This window comes from Schistocerca piceifrons, chromosome 4 (genome assembly GCF_021461385.2).
Source record: "Schistocerca piceifrons isolate TAMUIC-IGC-003096 chromosome 4, iqSchPice1.1, whole genome shotgun sequence".
Classification (NCBI taxonomy): domain Eukaryota; kingdom Metazoa; phylum Arthropoda; class Insecta; order Orthoptera; family Acrididae; genus Schistocerca; species Schistocerca piceifrons.
Window position 1 is genome coordinate 601,392,245 of NC_060141.1, and position 17,675 is coordinate 601,409,919.

Below are 17,675 nucleotides of genomic sequence, written 5' to 3' on the forward strand. Positions count from 1 at the left end.
ATACCAGATGACACAGAGGTTAGTTTATGTGACAGCTACACGATTTTATCACGACGCTACTAATGAGTGACAATTTACAATGTTGCTTTTGCGGTGTATCTGTTTTATATTTGCACAGTTTTTCTGAATTCTTCTGGAAAGTAAAACAGGTTTTAGTAGTAACTTTTGTAGTATAGCTACAATGAGACAGGGTTTTCTGTAGCACAACAATATGTCACTGTACAGTACTTTCTTCATCACGCCAATAAGCATAATAACTACGATATCTATACGCAAAGCATTTCACTTTTTTTTATCATGAGGTAAGTACATTGGCTTCTGCAGAACTTAGCTTTCGGAGGAAAATAACTACGACACTTCCACAGAGATTATCTTACAACAAGATGCACATTTAGCGCTACAGGACACGCATTTCAGTGATCAATTTTATACTTAAAACATTTAATTTTAAAGATTTTTGAATTACAAAGAAAGTTTTCCGTGATATATTTCATTTCATTGCTGTAATCTGTAACACCTGAGGGTATAATTACATAAATCCTCAGGGGGGTACACGCTTACTTTGTGTACCATGTGTGTGGCAACCACAAGGAACCCTAGCTAATATGGTATTTGCTTATACAACTTTACACTTCGGTACCATATTTCTCTAACACACAATTAACAGCTATCTGATTATTTAACAGATAAACAAACATTTTTTTTTTACTACATCAGTGACAGATGTTTACGCAATTACAGAGTTGGATAACTTCACACTTATGAAATTGTATTTTGTCTGTACTTTGTAAACTGTTCATTTTTTTTTTTTTTTTTTGGAACCATTGTGATACTATGAGAGCTTTGAATGATATATTTGGTATGAGATCATGATTTTTAAAGTACGTTTGAGGCAGATGACACTTTTGACATGAGCAGAGAATTTTTTTAGGTTTTGAAATTATTGCAGAAAGCTACGACGTTTTTGAGATTTGACTGAGGTGTTATGATGTTATTTTTACGACGACGATGTGTATTATGCTGCTGAGGTATGTTTATGATTAATAGGCTGATGCTATATGAGTTATTTGATTATGATATCTGTTATGATGCAATATCGAAGAAGTGTCGACGAATAAGGTAAGGAGTAATGAATAGTGGTTAGGGACGCTGACTTGTGAAAAAGGATGTTGGAAACCGAGAATCGTACTTTAAGAGTTATGAAATGTGTGTGTAAATGCGTGACTGTATCACAATGCCGGCGAAAATTTTTTTGGACACTTATATTTATAGGATTTTCTTTCTACAGATTTGCAACGCTAATTCTTGACCTGTGAAATATTTTTATGTGAGACTGTCACTGTAGCGGAAACTGCTGTCGTAAATATTTCCGTAAGAAAGTTAAGTGACCACCTGCACGTAATGCGTCGCGGGCACCCACCTGGGCGACAGCCGCCCGAAAAAAAAGCCATTAGCCTTTCAGTGGCACAGGTAAAAAAAAAAAAAAAGGGGACGCCATTAACCTAGCTTCTGACATTCCTTTGTAGAAAGCATCGCAAAAACGACACGGTCGAACTTGAAAACATATGATTACACTAGCTCTTAATTTACGATATTTACTGAAATGCCTAATGAAATGACGAGAAATATTTTTACATCTGCACACCTGATTATGACAAGCTTCTTTCTACGAGAGTTGAGAGAGTTTCTACTAACTTATGAAATGTCACATGACTATTGAATGATATTTTTATGCTTTGCTTTTCATAGTTGCTTATTTCATTTGATATCTGGTTTCCAGCTGTGTTGCAGCATTGCTTTTATAAAATGAAATGCATTTGCTAATGTGAACACTTTCTGTCAACAGATCTATTAAATAATTATTTTATGATCCACATTCTTTAAAAAAGGAGCACTTGGAAAGGAAAGAACAATAAGAAGGAACTAGTAACAGTAACACATAATTTTCTTTTCAAGTACATGGTAATATTTCTTTTTACAATCAGTTGTTGCGGTGCACCACTTTAATTACATAGATATTAAGATGTGAATATACATTTCCCTTATCTGCGTTGTTGTTTTTACTGTAATATTTTTTCTGCTTGAGCTATGTCATGTTTAGGTATAAGTTACTGCTGTTTGCCAGGCGTAGTGTTACTGAATTTGACTTTGTGTTACTCTGCTAAGCCAATTTTACTACTCATTTATTTTTATTGTTGCTGCACATTGGCTCATATTAGTTGGAATGTTGCATTGCTTGGTAATTTAGATTTACTGTAGCTTGCTTTGCAATTTTCCATTTTTTTGGCCATTGTTGTTTGTGTTACTTATTTTGTGCTGCTGCACTGCCTCGTTCCTTAGTTTAGCATCTGAGCTCAGTAGATTTAAGTTAGCTTAAGAGGGGGTGGACTGCATAAGAAACTGACTATGGAGAATAGGTAAAGAATGCATTGCGAAGTTATATGAAAACGATTTGGCCCAAATGAGTATTGTACAATCAGAAATAATTATTTTGAAAGAAATATGAACAGAATACAGAAAGCAGGCTTAGATAGGACTTTTTGGGAATAATGATGAACAAAGGGAGATCTCCATGCAAATGCAAAATACTGCAGTAAAACAAACCCTGTCCTTTCCCTTTTGTGTTATCCCACTATATGTTTGTGTATCCATGTGTATTTGTTTTCTTCCTGTCTCTGTGTACTGTTTCATAGAACATTTTTTCTCTTCTAATACTAAGTTACGTTCACTATGATGAGGAATACTGTTATCCTCAAATACAATTGGCATTAATAATGTGTTATTTACTTTGTAAAGATGTTTAGACATTATTTATTCTGTTTTGTGTTAATGCTCATGTGTGAAGTTGATGTTTCGAAAGTTATTCTGATCTTTTATGTATGTACTCATGTCATAATTCCTGTAACACTGATGTATATGTCTATTTCTATTCTTTTGTAACGCCTGTTTTACTACAAATGTTATCTGTATTGTTATGTTCTTTAATGATGTATTTTGTACCTTTGTAATTGTATTCTCATGTTATAAAATTGTAATTGACACCAGTTCATCTTATTATTAACTTGTAAGTTACATTTCACTGCACACGTTTCTGTTAGTCATAGTATATGGACAATATGTGAGAAGTAGGGACTGATAGTGTTTGCACGTGTGTTGGTAATTCAGCAAGGGACTGGATAACAGCATTGCTGGTTCTAAGGACAATTAAAAGAAAAACTTTCTGAGTGCACAAGCGGTGGTTTATGGACTTGCTATATTCTCTGCAAGAATCTTCGATGGTGATTGTGCACCTGCACAGTCGCAACGGACGGCTGCTGGCCGTCTCTACCAGGACTACAGTGGGTCTGCACCTCTGGTGGCCCACCAATACCATTATCTCTACAAGGACTACAGTGGGTCTGCATCTATGATGACCTACCAACGCCATTATTTCTACAAGGACTGCAGTGGGTCTGCACCTCTGGTGGCCCACCAATACCACAATCTCTACCAGGACTCCAGTGGGTCTGCTCTGTGATGACCTACCTACCAATATTCTTCCAAACTTCGAATGACTCTGCTGTGGGTTTGCTCTGTTGTGGCCCATTACCTGTCTACATGTCGAGAGTCAGCACTGTCTTTCCGTTGGAAGGTCAACACTACTTCTTCAAGACTGCATGGAAATCCACTACTTCTATGTGCATTTTCTTTTACTGCTTGGACTTTGAGAAAAACTCTGCATTTTTACTGTGATGAACAATGTGGACTGTCTTTATGGACTGTGAGAAATTTTGATCTTTTGACCAACATAATATTAATAAGTGTGTGCATTTTATATCTTTGTTACTGTAATTGTGAAAAATTTTTGTCAAATCTGTATTGGCCAGTGCCCAACACCATTTGTAAAAATTTTTGTGGGGAGCATGGGGGCTATGTAAGTAGGCTGTTTATGTTTTCTCTATGTAAGTAGGCTGTTTATGTTTTCTCTATGTAAGTAGGCTGTTTATGTTTTCTCTATGTAAGTAGGCTGTTTATGTTTTCTTATTGGCAATGTTACGTAGCGCTCAATATGAAAATCACTGGCTGTGCTGTGTGCAGTCTGTGGCTAGTTTGCATTGTTGTCTGCCATTGTAGTGTTGGGCAGCGGCAGCTGGCTGTGAACAGCGCGTAGCGTTGCGCAGTTGGAGGTGAGCCGCCAGCAGTGGTGAATGTGGGGAGAGAGATGGCGGAGATTTGTAATTTGTCATGAACTGATATATATATTAAGACTTGTGATGATATTAAGGTAAATACATTGTTTGCTCTCTATTAATATCTTTCATTTGCTAACTACCCCTATCAGTAGTTAGTGCCTTCAGTAGTTTGAATCTTTTATTTAGCTGGCAGTAGTGGCGCTCGCTGTATTGCAGTAGCTTGAGCAGCGAAGATTTTTGTGAGGTAAGTGATTTGTGAAAGGTATAGTTTAATGTTTGTCAGGGCCATTCTTTAGTAGGGAATTTTAAAAGTCAGATTGCGTTGCGCTAACAAAATATTGTGTGTCAGTTTAAGCACAGTCGTGTATAATTGTTCTAAGGGGAAGTCTCGTGTATAAATAGTTCAAAGTGGAAGTTTCAATATGATCAGTTCTCCCAAATATGCTAAAGACTTTTACAGTGCGTGTACATTTTATTTCATTTCTTAAAGTATTCAGTTCTTGTAAAAAAATGCTGAAGACTTATACAGTGCGTGTGCACTTCATTTCATTTGTTAATATGATTAGTTCTCCTAAATATGCTAAAGACTCATGCAGTGTGAGTGCACTTTATTTCGTTTCTCAATATGTTTAAATTCTTGTAAAATGGTAAAGACTTATACAGTGTGTGTGGACTTTACTTCATTTCTCAATATGTTTAAATTCTTGTAAAAAAATGCTAAAGACTAATACATTGCGTGTGCACTTCATTTCACTTGTTAATATGATCAGTTGTCCTAAATATGCTAAAGACTTACACAGTGTGTGGTCACTTTATTTCATTTGTTAATGTATTCAGATCTTGTAAACATGCTAAAGACCTCTACAGTGCGTGTGCACTTTATGTCATTTGTTAATATATTTGGTACTCATTGCGTATACACTATTTCATTTCTTAATATGTTCTGTACTTTTTGCGTATACATTTTGTCATTTCTTAATATGTTCTGTACTCGTATGTGCACTCTATTTAATTTCTTAATATGTTCTGCACTTATCAATGACGTATATACTCTGTGACTGTAGACGTAGTAACTAAATAGATTATAGAAAAATTTGTTGCTCATGGCAAGTCCAATTGACGCACCATCGCTGCCAAATTTTTGCCCCCCCCCCCCCCAGTGGAGGGTTATGTAAGAGGTCCATGATTAAAGAATTTGTTGCTAGCACACTCGAGCAGATGTAATTTCGGTGGATTCCTCACGCCCTGCCTGCGATATGTAAGCTATAAGAGAATCTGAGACCAAAGAGCAGTGTTGTATGCAGTAGGAACTGTGTACCAGTAGGAGTAAGCAGTAGCTAGCAGTCTGGTGTATCGTGTTGGCTGGGCCGGTCATGGTGGAGCGGTGGCGGAGCCAGAGCGTTGTAGTATAAGGTAAAAGCAGCATCGCGCATATGTAGTATTGTTATATCAAGTCCCATGTAAACGTTTAAAAAAAATCTCTTAATAATAATCTTTCTCATAAGAAAATAACTTTTGACAATCATTCATTTCAATTTAAAGAATTTACTAATTTCTCCAATCCTTTGTCATCCCGATTTTTGAAAAGAAAAATCAGTTGTTTCTTTTTATACATGACAAATCTATCGGCCAGCATTGCACTGAGCTGCGCCAGAAAAATTTCTTATAGGAACAGATATATACGCGTTATCTGGCGACCTAATTGAGGTAATATTTTTCAATTTATTCATAATGAATTTTCAGGGCCATGACGCAGCACTGCTGAAGTCCAAAATTTACCAGTTTAAATTCACAGTTAATTATTGAAAGGTTATAAGTGAATCGCAATTTAATTGAGAAGTTAGTCACGTTGTATTATGGTAGGTTACGGAAGTTTTCTGTTTGCGAGGTTACACTGAAATAAATAAATAATTATATTGCTTTTACTGTTGGGAGGTTACGGAACTTATACTGTGGGGAGGTTACACTAAATGTGAATATTATTTATATTATTTTTACTGTGGGGAGGTTACAACCATATAAAATTAATGGTCGGTAAAGCAGATGCTAGACTGAGATTCATTGGAAGAATCCTAAGGAAATGCAGTCCGATAACAAAGGAAGTAGGTTACGGTACACTTGTTGAACCACTGCTTGGATACGGGTCATTGGTGTGGGATGCGTACTAGATAGCGTTGATAGAAGAGATAGGGAAGATCCAACGGAGAGCAACACGCCTCGTTACAGGATCATATAGTAATCGCGAAAGCGTTACGGAGATAATGGATAAACTCCAGTGGAAGACTCGGCAGGAGAGACGCTCAGTAGCTCGGTGGGGCTTTTGTTGAAGTTTCGAGAACATACCTTCACCGAGGAGTCAAGCAGTATATTGCTCCCTCCTACGTATGTCTCGCGAAGAGACCATGAGGATAAAATCAGAGAGATTAGAGCCCACTCGAAGGCATACCGACAATCTTTCTTTCCACGATACGAGACTGGAATAGAAGGGAAAACCGATAGAGGTACTCAAGGTACCCTCCGCCACACACCGTCAGGTGGCTTGCGGAGTAAAGATGTAGATGAAGATGTACCAAAACATAAGAGAGCTGAACTGTCGAAAGACGAAGAAACATTTTGCTCAACAACTTCTGCAAATAGGTGAAGACACATATCTTACTGCCGGCCTTGGTGGCCGAGCGGTTCTAGGCGCTACAGTCTGGATCCGTGCGACCGCTACGGTCGCAAGTTCGAATCCTGTCTCGGGCATGGATGTGTGTGATGTCCTTAGGTTAGTTAGTTTTAAGTAGTTCTAAGTGCTCAGAGCCATTTGATTTGAGCATATCTTACTGACCAGGTGATTGGCCTCATTAAACACAACAAGGTTTTCTGCAACACAGCCACTGCTGATAACGTAAATTCAACCAAACATTGTTTACAACCATACCGATCCGGAATGGCCACTTGAAATGGCAATTTTGGCCACTAAAAATAATATTGTCGAAAATATCAACTTAGTATTCAAAAGAAAATTTCCCGGCAAAGAGAGAATATTCAAATCGATCAACACGTTGGTAACCGTTGGAGAAAGTGTGAACACCTCTATAGAATTTCTAAGCACTCTGAAAGTACCAGGAATGCCATTACACTGCTTTCAACATAAAACTGTAAAACTGGATATCTGATCGTATAAGAAAACTCAACTCATCTAAACTATTTAATGCACAAGGATGATCATCAAATAGCTGTCAAATAACATAATCAAAGCTTAACTTATGACTGGAAAGCACAAAGGACACACACTATATATTCCCAGAATACCACTGATCACTACCGAACTGCCATTCCAGTTTCAAAGACTGCAATTTATAATCAAATTTACCTACAGTTTTTCAATTAACGAAGGGCAAGGATAAACTTTAAAATATTGCGGCATCGACCTCAGAGACTCCTGCTTCTCTCACGGTAACTATATGTGGTTTGCTCTCGAGTAGGAAATTCGAAAAATTTGAACCTGTATACTCCAGATAACAAAATGAAAAATGTTATTTATAAACAAGTACTGTTAATAGTTATAATACATTTCCAATAATTTGATTTTACTTCTTAAACTTTAACAAGTATCGTAAGTAGTTAGAATATGCTTTGAATGAATTTTTTTACATCTTATAATTTAAAGTTTATCCTTTCGTTTCAGCTATCACGCGGTCTTCTACCAACTCCCTGAGCTAAGCTGGGTAGCCTAGGTAGTATTATATATGTTGTAGTTCCACTAAAATATCTCTCAGAGCAATAAGAGAATCCATAGTTATGACTGGACGATTATAGTTTCGTCTGGACATTACAGTTAACACTCTCATGTACGTCAAAAATTACAGGAACTCCAACACATTCAGTTTTTGTCATATAGTGTACCTGACATCGCAGATATCATTATTGTTATTGTCTGACATCGACTTTGATTTTTGTGACTACTTTTCACAATAACCAAAACAAGTTACACGTTATTTTACTCTTTCTGGCAATATTATATTTTTTTAAGCTTTCTAGGTATAGAAGTTCTTTTTGTCATCAGTCATCTGACTGGTTTGATGCGGCCCGCCACGAATTCATCTCCTGTGCTAACCTCTTCACCTCACAGTAGCACTTACAACCTATGTCCTCAATTATTTGCTGGACGTATTCCAATCTCCGTCTTCCTCTACAGTTTCTGCCCTCTACAGCTCCCTCTAATACCATGGAAGTCATTCCCTGATGTCTTAATAGATGTCCTATCATCCTATCCCTTCTTTTATCAGTTTTCCACATATTCCTTTCCTCTCCGATTCTGCGCAGAACCTCCTCATTCCTTACTTTATCAGTCCACCTAATTTTCAACATTAGTTTGTAGCGCCACATCTCAAATGCTTCGATTGCCTTCTCTTCCGGTTTTCCCATAGCCCATGTTTCACAACCATACAATGCTGTACTCCAGACGTACATTCTCATAAATTTCTTCCTCACATTGAGACCGATAATTGATATTAGTAGACTTCTCTTCGCCAGGAATGCCCTTTTTGCCATTGCTAGTCTACTTTTGATGTCCTCCTTGCTCCGTCCGTCATTGGTTGTTTTACAGCCTTGGTAGCAGAATCCCTTAACATACTTCGTGATCATCAATCCAGACGTTAAGTTTCTCCCTGTTATCATTTCTACTACTTCTCATTACCTTCGTGTTTCTTCGATTTACTCTCAGCTCGTACTCTGTAATCATTAGACTGGTCATTCCGTTCAGTAGATAATGTAATTCTTCTTCACTTTCACTCAGGATAGCAATGTCAGCAGCGAATCGTATCATTCTTATCCTTTCATCTTGAATTTTACTTCCACTCCTGAACCTTTCCTTTATTTCCATCATAGCTTCTTCGATGCCCAGGTTGAACAGTATGGGAGAAAGGCTACATCCCTGTCTCACATCCTTTTTAATCCGAGCACTTCGTTTTTGGTCGTCCACTCTTATTATTCCCTCTTAGCTCTTGCACATATTGTATGTGACCTGTCTCTCCCTCTAACTTACCCCTACTTTCTTCAGATTTCGAACATCTTGCACCATTTTACATTGTCGAACGCTTTTTCCAGGTCGACAAATCCTATGAACGTGTCTTGGTTTAACCACAACTTCATAATTGCCACTCTCGTGCCTTTACCTTTCCTAAAGCCCTGATCGTCATCTAGCGCATCCTCAATTTTCTTTTCCATTCAAATGTGTATTATTGTTGTAAGCAACTTGAATGCTTGAGATGTTAAGTTGATGGTGCGATAATTCTCGCACTTTTCAGCTCTTGCCGTCTTCGGAATTACGTGGATGACGCTTTTCCGAAAGTCAGATGTTATGTCGCCAGACTCATACATTCTACACACTAACGTGAATGGTCGTTTTGTGCCACTTCCCCCAACGATTTTAGAAATGCTCATGGAATGTTATCTATCCCTTCTCCTTTTTTTGATGTCCTCCAAAGCTCTTTTAAATTCGGATTCTAATACTGGATCCCCTATCTCTTCTAAATCGACTCCTGTTTCTTCTTCTATCACATCAGACAAATCTCCCCCCTCATAGAGGCTTTCAATGTATTCTTTCCGCCTATCCGCTCTCTCCCCCGCATTTAACAGTGGAATTCCAGTTCCACTCTTAATGTTATAACCTTTACTTTTGATGTCACTGAAGGTTGTTTTGACTTTCCTGCGTGCTGAGTGTCCTTCCGACAATCATTTCTTTTTCGATGTCTTCATATTTCTCCTGCAGCCATTTCGTCGTGACTTCCCTGCACTTCCTATTTATTTCATTCCTCAGCGACTTGTATTTCTGTATGCCTGAGTCTCCCGGAACATTTTAGTACTTCCTCCTTTCATCGATCAATTGAAATATTTTCTTCTGTTACCCAAGGTTTCTTCGCAGTTCTCTGTGCCTACATTTTCCTTCCCAACTTCTCTAATGGTGCGTTGGAGATCTTGATCCATTGATACAGAAGCCCTGATATTGTATTATGCTTCATAATCGTCCGCTCGTTGTTCCATCTTCGGTGTCGTTATATAACTGCGAATATTATGATGAATGCAGGCGGCACTGTTTATGCTTTCTAAAACATACTGTAAGAAGGTAGTCTTCTTTTTTCTGCGTGCTGCTATATTACACCGTATTTTGGGTTGTATTAACTGTAGTATAAATATACATTTTGTCAAGAACTAGCCTTGGCTAGCTAAAAGCATAGTTTCATCTGCATTACACTTTTATTACAAGTTTCTCTATAAGTGAATGCTTACCTTAGATGTCACGCTTGCACATTTACAATTTGACCATATGTTTTTGTAACCATGGTGGCCAATTAATACCTGTGTAATTGCTTGTGTACAATTTTAATTTTCAAATGTTCAAATGCGTGTGAATTCCTAAGGGACCAAACCACTGAGGTCATCGGTCCCCACACTTACCCACTTCTTAAACTAACTTATGCTAAGAACAACACACATACCCATGCCCGAGGTATTTGTTATTTTGAGGGTAAATTGTTAATTAAAATTTGGTAAAATTTGCAGAACACTTTGAAAAATCTTCTAGTAGTGTCTCCCTCTTGACAGTATTCCCGGATATACTATGGGTGAACCTCTGGTAGAAATGATTTCTAGAGTTGTTGCTAGGTATTTAATTGTTAAGACACTGCTCGCTATAAGCGGAAAATCTTAGAGTTCAGTTCTGCCACAAATACTTACTTCTCTCCAAGTGTTCAGTGCATTTGCCTCTTACTCATCGATATATTCATTTCATTGCAGTGCATTTTAACCATTCATCTATTACTGCAATTGGTGAGCATGAACACGTAGCACATCTACAGTCTGTTGCACCATAACCCCTTGGCAAAGATAAAACAAACTGAAGATATCCCTATCATTTTCTGACCTATCGACAGGCGATCGTTACGCTTTGTATTTATCGATAGTTTACATGTAAGAGTCTCTTGAATGTCTCTACACATGTCAGACTAAGGTAGAAGGTGAGATGAGTTCATCTACATCTACATAATTACTCTGAAATTCACAATTAAGTGCCTGGCAGAGGGTCTGTCGAACTACCTCTAAGTTATTTCCCTTCTCTTCCACTCTCAAAGATTTTTCGGCGGGACCTCCGATTTTTATTATTTTTTCGTGATGATCATTTCTCCCCACATAGGTAAGCGCCAACGCCAACAGAATGTTTTCGCAATCGGAGCAGGAAGTTGGTGATTGAAATTTCACTGAACGATCCTGCCCCAACAAAAAACTCTTTTGATTTATAACTGCCAGTCCAATTCACACATCGTGTCCATAGCACTCTCTTCCCTGTTTCGTGATAATAAAAGACGAGCTGCCCTCTTTGAACTTTTTCGATGTTCTCCGTGGACCCATCTGATGAGGATCCCACACCGCACAGCAATATTCCAGAAGAGGGTGGACAAGAGTGGTGTAAGCAGTGTATTGCACAGACCTATTGCATTTTCTGCGTGTTCTGTCATTAAATCGCAATTGTTTGTTTGCTTTCCCTACACTATTATCTGTGTGATCATTCCAACTGAAGTTGTTCGATATTGTAATCCGTAAGTTTGTAAAATTTACAGCCTTTTAGATCTGTGTGGTTCCTAGTGTAACTGAAATTTAGCGAACTTTAATACTCATGTGGATGACTTTACACTTTTCACTATTTAGAGTCAGTTGCCACTTTTCGCATCATACAGATATCTTGTACAAATGATTTTGCAATTGGTTTCGAACATTTCATGACTTTAAAAGAGCATCATCAACAAACTTTTTAAAAGAGTTGTTCAGACTGCCTCCTTCTGGAAATTATAAGAAATCAGTTAGATATCCGCTGTCAATACAACTCATTGCTTTGCGAGAATAAAGTGCTAGTTGTGTTTTACAAGAATGAAATTTTCGGATCCGTGTTGACTGTTTGTCAATAATTCGTTTTCTTCGAGGTAAAGCTCATGAAAGAGACCATGTGCTACCTCATAATGCGATGAGCTAGTACTTTGGACAAGTGGAAGAAATAGTTTTCGCGTCACATTACTTCACACATAATTAAGAGAGGTCTATCATTGTCATAGTCAATCTGAGAGAACTTCTAAATAACAAAACACTAGGTGTATGCTATTCTCTGGTTGCGATAAAACTGCCAGCTTAGTCGTTATCCGTTTACAGTATATATGAATGATCTAGCAGACAAGGTCGGAAGCTCGATGAGGCTGTTTTGCAGACGATGCTTATGTCTAACACGCGAAGACAGCAGCGAAATGGAGATAGATCTGTGCAGAATCGGTGATTAGCGCAGGAACCTTCAACATAAGTAAATTTAACATACTGCGAGTTAATAGACTAAGAAATTACGCTACTAGTGAAAACTCACTGAAGACAGTAACAAACGTAAAACACCTAGGAGCAACTGTATGGAGGGAGCCACAATTAATTGTAGGAAAAGCAGACGCCAGGCTGATATTGGCTGGCTGAATCTGAAGGAAACACAATTCATAAAACTAAACTCCTCCCGAACAGTCCTGAAGGCTCAACGATACCGACAGACCACCAATGTTATCCTCAGCCCACAGGCGTCATTGGATGCGGATATGGAGGGGCATATGGTCAGCACACTACTCTCCCGGTCATATGTCAGTTTTCGAGATCGGAGCCGCTACTTCTCGTTTAGTCAGTGCGAGAGCTTTGTGGAGAAGCTCAACAAACTTCAATGGTAGTCGTTACATCAGTGCCGCTGCGTTTCACGTAGAGTGCGACGGTTGAAATTCCGAGAGCGTGCAATTGAAGAATAGTTGGGCAGCAAATTACTGCATCCTATTTATGTTTCGCAATAACACCACGACTAGAAAATCAGAGATGTGAATGTACGTAAATCATTACTCGCCTTTTTTGTTTCAGGAACTACGGAGCGGCCATGGAACAGAGGAAAGACATTCATGAATCAGCTAGCACAGCTGCTAGACGCCAGAGTGAAAGACTATGGAATCTTCCGGATGCCTCTTCACGACTACACCCAAGAGCTGAAGTGAGACCTCATTTATCAGCTTTGCTATATTCTACAAGTCATTGTCATTTTCGTGTAGGTATAAGTTAATTGTGATATTGTCATGAACTTATTTTGTAATCTGGTAATCAGGTATTGAACGAAAATATTGTCATCTAGTAGGCATAAAAATACCAAAGCGACAAAAATGTGTGCTCTTTATAATAACTCATCAAAAGGGCCTGTGTCTGCTGACTGTACAGCACACCTTAGTGGTTTCAATATATCAGACGCAAGTTCTGTTTATTGCAAGAAGTTATCCAAGCAGTTATTTTACAAATACGATACTGGGCTTTATGTTAACACTGCCACGTAAGAAAAGAAGGACAAATGGAATCAGAGAGCGTGGCGGAAATTTTCAGGCGCTGTTTAAAATATTATCACTCGTTAGCCGATATGAACAAAGGTCTACATGTGCGCCAAATGATGGAAAGGTAATGTGTGCTTCCCCATGCATCACAAACTGTCATTGCAGCTGCACAAATCCGCGGCAGTCTTAATACGCAACAAGTAAGTCAAAGGTCCCTCACTGTAAATGAACGTTTTCCAGATAGCACACAGTTTCACAACGTCAGCCAACAAAATACTCGATGCCCACTGCTTAAGGAAGAGATCTCTGTTCAAAGATCTGTAGTGCATGTCATCAGATTGAAATTAAAATAATTATATAATAATTAAAATTAATTACAATTAAAATTATTTAAAATTAATTAAAATAATAAATAATTAAAATAATTATATCTGTTTATGTGAAGCAAGAGTTTATCGTTACTACATGGAAAATTGTGTATATTCTTCATAGCATTGAATGTAGGAACGTATTACATTGTTAACCCTAGCACCACTAGTCTCTGTCACAAGGATGTCTAGGGGGGGGGGGGGGGGAGGGCGATCAAAAATTGCCCTCACATTCTTTCCCTTTTTTAAGTTTTTTTTATTATTATTAAATGAACTAGGAATTTCTTTACTAAGTTGCAACACACTTTCCATAGTTATCAGGAACATGATAACAAATACCAACACAATAAATAAAGTAATGAATATGAGAAGTATTATTACATTTTTATCAGGAAACTCTTTAATATACATTACACTTATATTAAGAAATCATGAAAGAACGTACAATAGCAAACCACAAATAAGAGAAGATAAAAGTCATAAATTACAATTGAGTTTTTCCTTCCTACTCATTTTCACTTCCAATTTCACATCCTTTGCATATGATTGTTTTTGCAGAATGAGTGAAACACACACACTTGGAACACCTGCAACAAACTTTAGACACTTTCGTCATCTTGTCTTTTTCCTTTGTAGAGTTTTTACTCTTCAAACAGATGTGACATCTTCTTCTTGATTAAAATTCAACAGACTGAAGACTTGCAGTAATGCTAGGATGCGTTTTCCTAGAACACTTTCCATTGCAGAGATGATAGGCTTTTGTAAACCCATAATTTTCTATGCTCTCTCTTCCACAGCTGGCCTAACGAGCTGTTGACCTAACTCTAGCAGCGGCAGCCTTCTTACATTATGCTTCTTCTTATTCCAGTTTGGGATGTTTTTCTTGACAATTGTTCCAGCATTGAGATAGGCAGTATCTAACAAGGTGAAAAAGAAAGATAATGTCCACCATCTGGTCCCTCGTTTTACTGAATGATGTCGCGTCATTTGATCAATGCTGTCTTTGCCCCCTTTGGTTTCACTGTATTAGAGACTGGTGTTTGTCCTTTTATTCTTTGTCGATTCATCCACCTTGTTATCATTGTGTTGTATGGAAAGAAGTAGGAGAATGTTAGTAGGCTTCAGTATGTAGATGTATGAAACCAAGGTAACTGGTGCGTTCCTTGTTTTCGGATCTGTGAATAAGACCTTAGAGGAATATAGCTCTCGATCATGCGGCTTCTTTAGCTGTTCTGGTACGTGTTTTCTGTTACTCTTTAATGTTTCAACCAAAGTTAACGTATCATTGTGAAGCTCCTCGGCTAGGTCTACGGATGTATAAAACGCTCTGTTGTTATATTTCTTAGACTTCCTGCCAGCGGATTCACTAGGCGTCTAACAGCTGCCTTTGCACTCCGTTCCTCGGCAGGTCGTTCATCCATCCCTGCATAGACCTCCATTTTTAGAACATAACGGGTGTGGCTGGCTCTGAGCACTATGGGACTCAACTGCTGTGGTCATAAGTCCCCTAGAACTTAGAACTACTTAAACCTAACTAACCTAAGGACAGCACACAACACCCAGCCATCACGAGGTAGAGAAAATCCCTGACCCCGCCGGGAATCGAACCCGGGAACCCGGGCGTGGGAAGCGAGAACGCTACCGCACGACCACGAGATGCGGGCATAACGGGTGTGTGCATCTGATAACATCCTAATCAATATGCCATACGTCCCAGTCTTGTCTTTCGTAAAGACCTTAAAGGGACGTTATCTTCGAAATAGGGTGAGCATTTCATCGATTGTTAGATATGCACTTGGTATGTAGTATTTCACAAACATTTCGTCAATTTTGTCGAAAACTTCACGAAGGGGGCAAAACTTATCCTGTTTACGTCTTTCGGTTCTTGTTTCTTTATCATCAGATCTAATCAGGGACAGAAATTCTCCACATCGAATACGACTCATTGTAGCTCTGTAGATATTCTTTCCCAGTACTTTCCCCCATAAGTCCTAAAGAGGCAGTCTGGTGTCATTATTTGTGCCCATGAGTATCAAAATACCAATGAAGGCGTACAGTTCTTCTATGGTTGTAAGTTTCAAGTTCCTATTACGAGCTTCTGGGTTTGTATAGTCCACGATAATCTTCATTATTTCAGGAGTCATAAAATTTTTGAAAGGTGCTGACATACTAGAGGACAGGCCTTCATGAGTCAAACCTTCACGAAAATTCACTATATTTTGTACCGACCTGCGTATTTGCCTTGGAGGCGCAGTAATACATTCACTACCGCTTTTTTCCGAAACAGTGATGAAGGAAGCGGCTGCATGCTGCTCATCAGGGGATGAACTCCATGAATTTTAATCATTTTCAATTGCTCTGTCACTAACGTATGTCACAACTATATCATCTTCTTGTGGATCACTTTCATCACCTTCACTTGCTTCACATATTGTAGCTGACACCTCTTCATCTGTGAGAAACTTTTTATTAGAACTGCGAGTAATGTACAACTGATCGAACAACAAAGGAGATTTATTTCAAAACAACAGTGGCAACACAATACAGCGGTACCAACAGTCATAAATTGCATTTCTTTCTGCCATATTGAGAAATATTTTAACGAGAAAAGTGGTCTCACCGATGTCTAAAGGGGGGGGGGGGGGGGGGGGGGGGCAAAAACTGACCACACTTAAATTAAATATGATAATAACTGACAAAAATCATAAAACCATGAGAGCACATACTCTAGATATTTCTCTACAACTACCTAAGTTCTTGCTTCTTCACTCAATCAATGGATATATTACACAAACAAAACAAATACTGCCGGCAATTTTAGCCCCCCCCCCCCCCCCCCGCACCCTTAGTGGTGCTAGAGTTAAGTTAAATTAAAATATATTTACCTGTACTTGACGTGCGACAGATAAACACAATACGTAGAAACAGTCTCGAGCTATACTCGTTTCACCACGAACGTAAATTGCTCTTTGGTCAGAATTATATCCATAAACAAATTATCGTTTCTTGCTCCGAGTCCGTGCAGTCTTCAGTCGCCACATTACTAACACAATGAGAACTGTTATGATTACGATATAAACAAGCCCTTTTGACAATCTAGGCGTTGTCAGTTTATAGTTCCTTTAACTTTATCTTTACCAGCGTCAGTGCTTATGAATATTCCTTGTAAGGTTGTCATGAACTTCTAAATATCGATTTAAATAATCGCTTAAAAAAGGGTGTGGCTCTGATCACTATGGGACTTAACATCTGAGGCCATCAGTCCCCTAGAACTTAGAACTACTTAAACCTAACTAACCTAGGGACATCACACACATCCATGCCTGAGGCAGGAATCGAACCTGCGACCATAGCGGCCACGCGGTTCCAGACTAAAGTGCCTAGAACCGCTCGGCCACACTGGCCGGCAACAAAGGGTGTCCATAAATTACGAGGTCCTGCTGAAAATTAAAGCCTTTTCATGTGAAAAATCTTCAAGCTTTTTAAAGAAAACAAACATTATTGTCAATCTACGTCTTTATTTTTCATCTCTACATATTTATTTCTCAATATAGTCGTTCTGGAGACCAACACATTTCTCCTAGCGACAGACCAATTTTGTTGATACCGCCATTGTAGAATGTTTGACGCTGCTGACGAAACCACAACCTCACCTCCGCTTGCACGGTTCATCATTATCAAAGTGGAGTCTTCGATGGTGTTCTTTCAAGTTTTGCAAACAGGTCAAGTCGGGACTGTATGGAGGGTGGTCGATGACAGTGAAC

General features: G+C 38.5%; 1 protein-coding gene across 1 annotated transcript in view; it reads left to right on the plus strand.

Annotated features, from left to right (window-relative positions):
• The window catches only part of LOC124796244, an 85,202-nt gene that overhangs the window by 26,644 nt on the left and 40,883 nt on the right, over positions 1-17,675 (plus strand). Inside the window, exon 2 of the mRNA XM_047260338.1 lies at positions 13,089-13,215. Within this exon, the coding sequence (XP_047116294.1) occupies positions 13,089-13,215 (127 nt within the window). The remainder of the gene's footprint in view (positions 1-13,088; positions 13,216-17,675) is intronic.